Source organism: Neomonachus schauinslandi, chromosome 13, assembly GCF_002201575.2.
Source record: "Neomonachus schauinslandi chromosome 13, ASM220157v2, whole genome shotgun sequence".
In the NCBI taxonomy this organism is placed as follows: Eukaryota; Metazoa; Chordata; class Mammalia; order Carnivora; family Phocidae; genus Neomonachus; species Neomonachus schauinslandi.
Window position 1 is genome coordinate 12,367,315 of NC_058415.1, and position 12,067 is coordinate 12,379,381.

At 39.7% G+C, this 12,067-nt stretch overlaps 1 protein-coding gene across 1 annotated transcript in view; it reads left to right on the plus strand.

The window, feature by feature from the left end:
* Positions 1–6,946: 6,946 nt before the first annotated feature.
* The window catches only part of CFAP95 (cilia and flagella associated protein 95), a 71,597-nt gene continuing 66,476 nt past the window's right edge, over positions 6,947–12,067 (plus strand). The window contains exon 1 of the mRNA XM_021694363.1: positions 6,947–7,098. Within this exon, the coding sequence (XP_021550038.1) occupies positions 6,947–7,098 (152 nt within the window). The remainder of the gene's footprint in view (positions 7,099–12,067) is intronic.

Below are 12,067 nucleotides of genomic sequence, written 5' to 3' on the forward strand. Positions count from 1 at the left end.
ACTAATAGATTTTTTTAAAAAAAGATTTTATTTATTTGAGAGAGAAAGCACAAGAGGAGGGGAGGGTAGGGGCAGAGGAAGAGACAGAAGCAGGCTCCCCGCTGAGCAGGGAGCCCACCACGGGCGGGGGGTGGGGTGGGGTTTGGACACGGGACTCGATCCCAGGACCCCTGGATCATGACCTGAGCTGAAGGCAGATGCAGATGCTTAACCAACTGAGCCACCCAGGCACCTCCCCGCCCCTTACTAATACATTCTTATGGCAATTTTCCCCTCAGAATAGGGCACTTTCTTCCGTATTAACAATGTGTTCAGACAGATATCCTTTCTCCTTCATGATTTTCTTAATGGCATCTGGGAATTTGTCTGCTGCCTCTTGGTTGGCAGAAACTGCCTCTCCTGGTATCTTGACATTTTTTTTAAAGCCAAACCTTTTTTTTTTTTTTAAGATTTTATTTTTTAAGTAATCTCTACACCCAATGTGGGGCTTGAACTTACAACCCTGAAACCAAGAGTTGCATCTTCCACCAACTGAGCCAGCCAGGCGCCCCTAAAGCCAAACCTTTTAAAAATTATCAAACCGGGTGCCTGGGTGGCTCAGTTGGTTAAACGACTGCTTTCGGCTCAGGTCATGATCCTGGAGTCCCGGGATCGAGTCCCGCATCAGGCTCCCTGCTCATCAGGGAGTCTGCTTCTCCCTCTGACCCTCCCCCCTCTCATGTGCTCTCTCTCTCTCTCTCTCATTCTCTCTGTCTCAAATAAATAAATAAAATCTTTAAAAAAAAATTATCAAACCATCCTTTGCTGGCATTAAATTCTCCAGCTTTAGATCCTTCACCTTCCTTTTGCCCTAGTTGTCATATCATGACTTTGCTTTTTCATGAATTATATTGGAGTCCATTGCTTTCTTAAAGCAATCCCGTACCCACATACTAGCTGCATTTTCAGTATGATATAAAAAGGTATTTCACAGAAAGTGTGGGGTTTTCATGCCTGCTGGCAAAGCTGCAGGAGCAGCTTCTTTTTTTTTTAAACAATTGTCCTTATGCTGGACTTCTTTATCTTGAAATGGCAGACAACCACAGCTGCAGACCTCAATCTATGGTATATATCAAGCAAATCATCTTTTTCTTTTTTTTTTTTTTAAAGATTTTATTTATTTATTTGACAGAGAGAGACAGTGAGAGAGGGAACACAAGCAGGGGGAGTGGGAGAGGGAGAAGCAGGCTTCCTGCCAAGCAGGAGCCCGATGCGGGGCTTGATCCCAGGACCCTGGGATCATGACCTGAGCCGAAGGCAGACGCTTAACGACTGAGCCACCCAGGCGCCCAACAAATCATCTTTTTCTTGTAACGTCATGACTTCTTGGGATTCTTGGGAGCAGTTCCAGCATCACTAGTGGCACTTCTTCTGGGTCCCATGGTGTTAGTCAAGGTTTATAATATGGCACTAAACATGATGAAAACTATGTGAGAACCACAAGAGATCGCTTTTTACTGTGATGCGCAATTTGCTGGAGAGCCAAACTGCTCAAGTGGAGGTGATTAGCGTCAAAGGCGTTTCAAGAGGATGCTCGCAACACTTGAGCTCACTGCAGTAGCAACAGGAGGTGGCTACCAAATTATTACCACAGTACAGTATGTACTACAGTTAATTTTCTACAGTTATGACTTAATACAGCATCTTTACATTTGTTTACATTTCTCTTGACTGCAAATGGCTCCATGTATGGTCTGTAAGTGTGTGCAGAAGCTTTGATAAATTTTAACTTTTCTTTAACAGATTCGTGTATATTTTATAGTAGTAAACGATAAAATAAACTAGTATTACATATATATTTTAAGCATTCATGACATACCTACTGTTTTCTTAATTTTTTGATATTTCTAGTTTATACAGTTTGCGAGTTTTTTCAAATTGTCACAAATTTCTGAAAGCTTTTCCAATATATTAATTGAAAAAATTTCTCACATAAGTGGACATGTGCAGTTCAAACCTGAGTTGTTTAAGGGTTAACTGTACTAATTGGTCACAGAATGGGTGCTAAAAATGTAAATGATTGTTTGGTCTTGAAAATCTTTAAGTCTGCTTCCTTTATTATTATTTTTTAATGTTATCATACTTGCTTTTAGTCCCGCCCTGGCCCTTTAGAAAATGATCCTTCTCCTGAAATAGCCTGAAAGCCTCTGTAGTTTAAAGCAACCTAACATGATGCTGTAAACAGAGACTTAATGAACAGGGGAAACAGCACCACAAGTCTGACATATGCCCGCTGAACACAAGAAACTCAAAATTGTGCAATACTCAAAAAGTCCTTCAAGGTTCTGGAAATTCTCCAGCTTCTTCCCTGAGTTCCTGACCTCTACCCCAGACTGGCGACTTGGCATCCTCAGCTGTGTGTTTGGTGTACTCAACAACCAGAAACCTCCTGCACATACCTGATCCTCTGGGGGAAGCCTTTCAGTGGGTTTCTTACCAGCTTGCTCACCATGCAGCTGAGGGTGGGTCTTGTGGGGACATGAGAAAATGTCCACCACCTCCAGGAGCAAAAGGAGCCCAAATCTAGTTTCTTTTCTCTGAGCTTCTTCCCTGGGAGAGGGTGTTCCTTTATGCAGATTAAAGAGCACAAGAAACAAAGAAAGCCACAATACTGCACTTAATTTCAAGTACCACTCCTTTCCTAAAAATGGTTAACTGGTAGCTACATGGTCTCATTCTTGTTGCTAATAAACAGTAAAGGCGCCAAGAAACCGAAGCAGCACAGGGGAGAAAAGGAAGAAACCAAGGGTTTAGATCATTTGTGAAAATGGATATTCAGTCTTTGAATAATTAAAGATATCCAATCTGTAGAATGTTAAAGAAATCCCTAATCTACATTTATGTTAGAACATATCATTACTAATCCAGGACATTAAAATTTTATCATAATAGTTATGGACAGTTCTGCCAAAGAATCTCACTCATTGGCTATCAAAATAAGGGAAATGCTGAATTATAGAATACCATACTTTGAATATTTAATAAATTAATCCTCTGTGCTGATAGTAGGAGTTCTAGAAATCATGCCTGTTGCATGACAGCACTTAGTCAATATACTAATTAATAACAGTTGTTTGAGAGCAAGTCAATGCCTAATAGGTTAACAACACAAATTAGAAGTACAGAGAAATCATACTCAAGGTTAAATTCATTCTAAAAAAGACCACTGGTAGTTATGAATACTTAAAGGAAAGGAAAGAAGATTGGAGCTTTTGTCAGAGTTGACTCTTTTGAGAGTTCCTGGGTCATTAAACAGGAGCTTATTCATATAAATTTTGGCCCTGGTATCTGGATCTTTCATATTTTTCACATAACTGAATTGTACCAGATTCTCTTGGGTGCTCAACAACAGATTCTGACTCTGAAATCCATACCATTTCTCAAAGGGGGAAGAAGAGGGGGAGGCAATAGGGAGAGAAGGAAGGAGGAGAGAAAGAAGGGGAGGGAAGAAGAGGAGGAGCAGGGCATGGAAAAGAAAGGGATAAAGGAGGAAATGTGGGAAAAGGAAAAGAAGAAGGGGGAGGGAGGAGGAAAAGATGGAAGTGGGGCCACGGAGGGATTGAGGAAGACCAGAAATCTCATTCATTTTGACGCAGGAAGTGGACTCCAACTTTTTTGTATAAAATATTTTCAAGTGAACCCCTAGATATACATATAGTGGGTGACAGGAGCTCCCTATTTCTAGAGAATTTAAAAAATACTATGTAATCAATCCTTGATTAGGACATAAATACTTAATTTTAAACTTCTAAGTATTATATAATTTAAATACAAGTTTTTTGTAGATTTAAACGATTCAACATGGAGATAGTACAAGTTAATTTTCTTACAGAATTAGATTTTTGTTTTCTCAGCATAATTGCATGACATTTGGTAGAAGAAAGTTTAATGCTGGGGGGAGAACATGCTGATAGTGACTTTGGAAGCTTCTGGGCAGGTGCTTTCCTGGAATAGAGCAGATGATTGTTAAGACCGGAAGAGAAAGGAGATGCTGAAGAGGTTTGCCCCTGTGACCATTTACATCTGGCTGGTTTACATGTTTTAGGTTTGCTGTTCTGGTCAGGTCTTCTTGGCAACTTATTAAATAATCTGATAAAACTGATAAATATATTAGAGTAGGCTAATGATGGGGATTCCCACTTCCTGAGTTGGTCTGCCTGCACTTTCCTACAGAAAAGTCCTGTTTCAGCCACCTGAACTATAATTTTCTTGTCCCAAGGATATTATGGTGAAAAGATATTAATCTACATAGAAGGCATTGCTTTAATCCCTACACTTCATTGGTTTGATGAAGTTTGAGGACAACAGGAATAACTCAAGTGTGTTGAGGATCAGTGATTTCACATTTAAAAAGCATAAAGCTTATTAATGGTCTTGAAGAGAAAAGATTCCATATGAATACAAAACCATCATTATCCCTGGTAACATCCAAATATCTTGCCAACATTTTTCTGATTCAGACTGTTAAATTTCATATTAAAATATAATAAAAAGATATTCATTTAAAAAACCCTTGTAAACAGACAAAGCTTGAAAAACAGAAACTATACTTAGGAAACTCCACACAAACAAGCACATTTTAGGGTACTTTTCCCAAGTGATAAGGACAGAGTTAGGATGTACCAATAGCAGGAGTAGTTGAAATTTAATTGAGGGCTAAGCATCCATTAGGCACTGTTCCATCTGCTTTCAATATATTATCTTATGTAATTCTCACAAAACCCTTCTGTTCTCTTCCTATTTCATCGATAAGGAATCAGCAAAGCAAAAATTCCACAGAATGTACTGGTGTATACAAAGAGAACGGAAAGAATCTGAGCGTCTATCTCATATATCCCAAAACAAGGATGTTGAAAAGTGTTTAGTAGACACAGAAGACAATACAGCTGGTAAAGTTGGGATAAAGGGAAAGAGTATAACACAAAAAGCATATTCATTAGACTAAACTAGGTTGTCAACTTGATTTAAGGAACTCTGAAATAATAAGCTACATTTGTTTTGTTTTCTTAACTTATTGCTACTTGGTGTGCTGAAATGCTTTTAAATCTCTGTAGTACCTGTCCGCGTACCTCAGAAAGGGCTTGGCTCTGGGCAGCCTCTGTCTCTTGAGTCAAACTGGCTGCAGAAATCTGACATCTTGGTCACAAATATATTATGTTGCCATCACTTTAAGCATAAGCAAAGTAAATACACTTTAAGCATAAGTAAAATAAAATTTTAAAAAACAGATAGTAATAATGATAATATTTTTGGAGTAACAGCAATATGTTTTGCTTTATTGGGCAGAATTGACCTTAACATGGATCTTATTTAGCTTTTTAAAGTTAATTTCTATTTTTCTTTTTCATTTCTTCAAGAAGAAAAGGGCTAAAATAGGCTCAGTACTCTACTAGCACTTTGCTGGTGACAGTGGACTATTTAACTGGTTTTAAATAACATGGCTTAACTGTGGCTGTCAGTAAAATAGGGGCCTTATCATACCACAGGCGCCCACACTGGGTACCACAGGCCACAGAGAAGCACTTAGTAGTTGTGTGTAATCAAATTTGTGAAAACTGATCCGGAAGAGCACTTCATTATTTACAGGAGTGCTGTAATAAATCTTTTGCAAACTATAGAATCCATTTGTAATGTGAAATGTCTCTTAATTTGTGTTCTTAAGTTTGAATTTTTGTGTACATGTGGTCTTTATAAAGTAGGACACCTCTGGAATATATGGAAGCCCAGGTAAATCTAAAGTACTCAAATGTAATATTCATTCATTTGTTCATTCATATTCTGAAATGATGCATTGTACTAAGCATAATGCCAGGCCAGAGGGATGGCCATGATGAAGTCCACTGATGCCTTTATGGTGCTCAACTCAGTTGCGGAGGAGAATTCTGATGCCTTAAATATTCCTCTCTTGGAAAGTCAAAGATGAAATAAGCACCTTCCTCATACAAAACAGCTACCCAATCATTTCTTGAAAGCAATGCCATAGGTAATCTTTTTGAAATCTCCTTGTCACATATTAAACAACACAATAATGTGATGAATTTGTGTAGTCATAAAATATCAAGTGTGAAAATGAGAACTGGCAGGTCTCAGGGAGCTGAATGCCCTGGAGCCCTACGCTGTAGCTAGAGGTTGGGTCTTTCAGCGTTTCAGCCTGAAGGGACCTCAGATTCTTGTGTTCACCCTGACCCCTCCTCGGTCCCATCCCCTACTTTGTTTTTTCAGAGGAAGAAACTCGTGATCACAAAGGTTGAGAAAGTAGCTGAAACCAGAATCAGTCAGGGCTTTTTCATCCCCAGACTTTTTAGCTGATTTGCTGAATGATTCTGCTCCTCCTCAGAAAATCTATATAAATGACATATTTTAGGGCTTGAGGGGTGTTCTCTTGCTCCCTTTGGGTTAAACTTACATGCTTGTAAGTAGAAGGTGTGGTGGCAACAGATGATGGATGGTAAAAAGAACTTCTGCAAGGACAGCCAGAGCAGACCTGCTCTGGGCTCATGTCTCCTTAACCCTTACCTGACCCGCCGGTCCCCCTTAACTCCGCCGGCCACTCTCAGGATTAGGCTGGTGGTAGGGTGAAACTACAGATCCCAGGAGGCCGAGGACGTCCCTCCCAACCTCTCCGTAAGCGGGTCGCTCCCCCTCGTTGCATTCTGGGAAATGTAGTTTCTTTTTAATCAGTAACTACTGTGCTTGGAAAGCGGAGTTATTAGGTTTGAGGGATCCGCCCCTCCACTGGCCCCGCCCCCTCCATTGACCCCGCCCTCTCCATTGACCCCGCCCTCTCCATTGACCCCGCCCCAGGTTGCTCAGGAGCTCAGAGACGCCGAATCCTGGTCGGTGTTGCCGTGGGGAGCAGAATAGGTGCAGAAAGAAATCCTCCGAGGTCTGAATGTGGCCCGCCTCAATGGACAGTTCTGGCAGCTCCTGTCAGGACTGGTGCAGCAGTAGGCAATACTGGTTTGAGCTCGGACCCACGGACTTGCTGGAGCGCAAGGGCTCCCTCACCCTCCGCTCCCATCACAAGAAGTACTCGAAACCCGTGTTGGTGTATTCTTGGTGAGCGAGCTCGCTGCAGTTCCCGGCTGCTGGGGGAAGGGATGGGGGAGGAGAGAAAGTAATAGGGAGAGGGCAAGGGTGGAGAGGATGGAATAAACAGCGAAGAGAAAGAAAAAAGAGGAAGGGAAGAGCAGAGAAAGGGAAAAGGAAGAGGTGAGAAAGAAAAAGATGAGACAAGTGAGAGGACTGGGAGACGAGACAAGGGAGAAAAAAGGGAAGAAAGATCTTCAAAGGAGAGGTAAAGAGGGTGGGAGTGAGAATTGGGGCAGCGCAGGAAGAGATAGGAAAGCCTCCAAGAGCCCTGCCCTGCCACTGAGACCTGCCCTGCAGGTCCCTGTCCACCAGAGGTTATAGATCACCCTCACCGACGATGGAGGAGAGGGTGTTTGCAGAGGCCTAGAAATCACATTTCTGAGATAACAGTACTTACTCATGAAAGGAAGGGTCCGTTAGCGGAGAGCAGGAGGGAGATGAGTTGTCTAAGCCCTCCTTGATCCCATTTATTCATGTAATGTATGTGAACCCTGCAGTTTCTGCCTTGCAAACTTTCTACAGCCTCTCCACTTTCCTACAAGCCCACTCCCCTACTTTTAGTTCTCATCCCTAAAACTGACTCTCTGCCTATTTTGAACTGAGTGTGAGAGGCTAGATAGATTTGGAATCCAAAGCTCTACTGGGAAGTAGAAAATCCTCTTTTAGCCTCATATAGGGCTTACCTCATAGACCTCAAGCAAAACACTTAGCTCTTCCATGATTTTGTTACTCTATAAAGATGTAGGTCATAGTATAAATCACTATTAGAAATTAGTGTTAAAGACAAAGAACTTTTTCAAGTGGACAGTGTTTCTGCTCTCTTCTGCCCTACCATGACTTGTGGACATCGTAGACATCAATAGCAAAACCACCGAAGAACATACATGAAAAGGAGATGAGGAATTTGGTGGGGGAGAAATGTGGTCTAACACGGAAAGTCATTCTGGTCACTGCTGAGAATGTAGAGAGTTCTTATGCTGTTAGTTTTAGAAAGAACGTTTGGGAACAGGAGGAAATTCAACAAGCATTCATGTGTCATGCACTTTGCTATGTGTTGGAGACACAGAGACAGATAAAGTGGATTCAATGAGTTAATTTGTCTAAAGCATTTAACACCATGCTTGTACATAGTAAGCAGTCAAAAACATATGGTAGCTAATACTAATTTTTTAGGATAATGATTACACACTTGGACTCTAGGTTTGAATATCAACTCTGCAGCATGTGATATGGCAAGTCACATGAATGCTCTAGGCCTCTGTTTCTACAACTGTAAATTGGGGATGATAGGATTTTTGTAAGATTAAACATGGTATTGTTTGTGAAACACATTTTAACATGTAGCCTGGCACATAGTAAGCACAGTAAAGGTTATATACGTGTATTAGGACATGGTCATGGACCTCAAGGAATTTCGTAGACCTGTAAAGGAGAATGCCATTAAATTCAGTATAATCTGATTTGTGCAAAATAGAGATGAGTATAAGAGGTAAAGGTAACAGGAAGAGGTTTGTGTGTGTGTAGTTTCCTGAGCAGGGTTTAGAAGGAAGAATAGGAGCTCCATAGATACACAAAAGAGAACATTGCACTCACAGGCAAGTGCAATGGAATAGTAAGAAGCAACCTCGTAGGGAAATAAAAATAGTTCTCTATAGTCCGCAAGTACAGTTGATCCTCATTATTTGCGGATTCTGTATTTGTGAATTTGCCTACTTGCTAAAATGTATTTATAACCCCAAATCAATACTCAAGGCAGTTTCGTGGTCATTTATGGACATGTGCAGAGAGGCAAAATTTTTTAATCACTCTCCCATTTTTAGATCAAAGTGACACTTTGCCTTCTTGTTTCAGCTCTCATACTGTAAACAAGTATGTTTTTTTTTTTCATGATCTATTTAGCATTTTTGTGCTTTTTGTTGCTGATTTCATTGTTGGTATAGCCACCTACTGCTGGAGTGCTATCTAGTATTATGTGCAAGAAGGCTGTGATGTGCCTTGTGGAGAAAATAGATGTCACACAGGCTTCATTCAGTCATGAGTTACAGTGCTGTGAGTTCAATGTGAATGAATCAGCAGAAGATATCAAATAAGGTATATTTAAACAGAAACATACATAAAACCAGGTTATATATTGATTGGTTGATGAAAATGTGAGCAGAGGCTCACAGGAACCTACTCCTTTATTTCCCCTAGGAGCAATGGTTCAGTATTTGCTAATTATTTGTGACAACTTTATAGAATATAACAACCTAAATAATGAGAACTTATCATAAAATGTGAGAAATACTTGATTTCTTTGAGCTGACTATGCGGTTGTCATCCTTGCTTCCCTTCCATATCTAAGAAGTCACCAAAATCTGTCTTAAAAAAAAAACAAAACTATATAAAGTTCAAATTATATAAACTTCCAAATGAATGATCTGATCAACTATTTTGTTTTTATGCATTCTGGTCATAATTGTTTGTTTTCTATTGACTTATTATATATTGAAACTCTTATTAAATTTTAATCTTTTATGAGTGATTTTTATTTAATTGATGAATACTTACTATCTATGATATAGCATTCAAGTGGCCTCTCGGCTGAGTATTTGATCAGTTAAATGACTGTACCTCTAGGTTTGCAAAGTAGAATCTGTAACTGGGAAAGATTCTTATTTACCTCTGCTTATATAGTTTAAGAATTTGCATGATTTCTGTGTTTCTCTTTATGTTGCATGTAATACAAGTCTGTCTGACTTCACTTCACATATTAAAAACAGTTGTATATAATAGACTTGATAAAGTGATATGCACAGAATGGTTGTTAAAAGAATCTCTGGTGCATTACTGGAATAAGGCATTGCCTAGGCACTGTCTCTTCCTTACAGCTATGATGGACAGGGCCATTTCACCTGCATCACACTGACGCTTCTGAATGAGAGAGGCCTTTTCTAGAAATTATTTTTCTCTATTCATTCCTGTAGCATTTGTGGAGTTGTATCATTAGATGATTCCATGAGAAATTCTGAGTTGGGGAAATTTTCTCTCGGGGTATCTTCACATTCATTGGAATAATGGAATTCTAAGAACCAGAACAACTAGATTTGCCCTTAATAAATTCTTTGATGTGAGGCTACTTCTTACATTTTTATATATGTATTTTAACTCATCTCTTCATTGCCCAAATCGACATCAGGTAGTAAGTGATGATAATTTAAAGCCCAAACATTCATTCGAGTCTCCATGGAGACAGTTCATGCTCTGGTCTCCATGGTGACACCTAGAGTTTTAAGAGCTCAGGTTAATTTTATGTATATTTCAATTACTTTTCTCCCCTGTCTAAGCCCTAATTAAAGAGCCTGTGCATTTTACTCTTCCCTTCCTCACCCCCCCCACCTCCCTATAATAAGAAGAAAACAGAAAGAGAAAGGGAAAAAAAGGAAGAAAAATAAAATTCAGTGTTCATTGTGGGGTAGGGAAGTTCATAGTTTTACAGATTTCTACAGAAAAATCATTTGGGTTGGGGAAAGAAATTAAAGAGCTTTCTGTGATGCTCTTCAGACTTACACTCTATTGTGCTGTCTGAACAGGGAGTTCATGTCTATTTAAGGTACTGCACAGAGAACCCGCTTTCAAGCCCACAAGGTACCATTAGCGTACTTGCAAAGAAAATAGAGATGCATTTTCTAATTTGCTGTATCATTCTTCCTGTATTTATTCAGCGACTTTCTCAGGGACTAACCTGGCAGTATTTGGAGTCCTTCTCATGATTCAAGGCCACGGTAGGGTGACCCAGCCCTTCTCTAGCCAGCATCTTTCTCCTCACATCTCCAGTACACACTCACAAAATGGGATGAAAAGGCAAATCCGAAAGCCTTTAGTAACCACATGGTGCAGCCTGCCTCTTTTTTGAAATCCGTAAATGCGTCCGCTTCCACCAAGCCTCCATCCTCCTACCTTTAACAGCTCAGGTCCTCAACCGAATGATTATTAACTCCTATTTTATGTATATTTTAAAGAAGTTTGCTTGTGTGGTTTCCATGCACACAGCATAGACTTTGGAGAGAAGAGAGAAGAGCCTTTAAAGAGGCTTTTTTGGTCAATAATGAGAAGTGAAAAGAGCAAGCCTCAGGGCAAAGGGTAAGAACATAGTGGGGGCTCAATTAACATTCATCAAAGAAATGAACAAATGAGCAGATAGAATGAACACACAGAGAAACCCAAAAGGCACTGGGTTGGGACCCTCTATTTTATACTTTAGAAAGGCCCAGAGGTAAAAGTCTATAGGACAGCATAAATTCATAATAAAACGAGAATCGATTTCTCATAGCCTGATCCTGATATAACAGGACGACACTGAAGCCTGTTTGCTCACCTCTGTATAAGTGAACTTAGAGTATAATGTGCTCTTCTTCTGATTTGAATGGTGAAGAATTTAAAATTGGGAGCTAAACTTGTGCTCTTCCTACTTGCGGTGCATAACTTATCAGGGACTGACAGATACTAAGAAGATTTTGAGTTTATATAGGGACAAATGAGTTTATACTTTAAAGAGATATTTTGATTTCTTAACTCGTGCTTAAAAAAACAATTCTAAATTATAATATCATGTGACCATTTGAGATGATGTAATAGTAGACCAATGACATGCAAATATATTCACTATCAAGTGGGTAGCAGAATTAGAAATTTGCACACAACTCAGCTGCATATATAAAATTTATTTTCTAAAATTGATCCTCATGGCTTTCATTGTTAGTTAGTAGGAAAAAATTCAAACTTGCCAACTATAGGGTATCTGTCTCTTCAAGTTTAAACAGCTTGTTTTAATTTAAAATAGTCTCTCAAAATGGTGCCCATTATTTCTGAGTCCTTCATCCTCCACACTCTCCTTTCCCCAGTGGCATCTGTGTGTGTGTGTGTGTGTGTGTGTGTGTGTGTGTGTGTGTGTGTG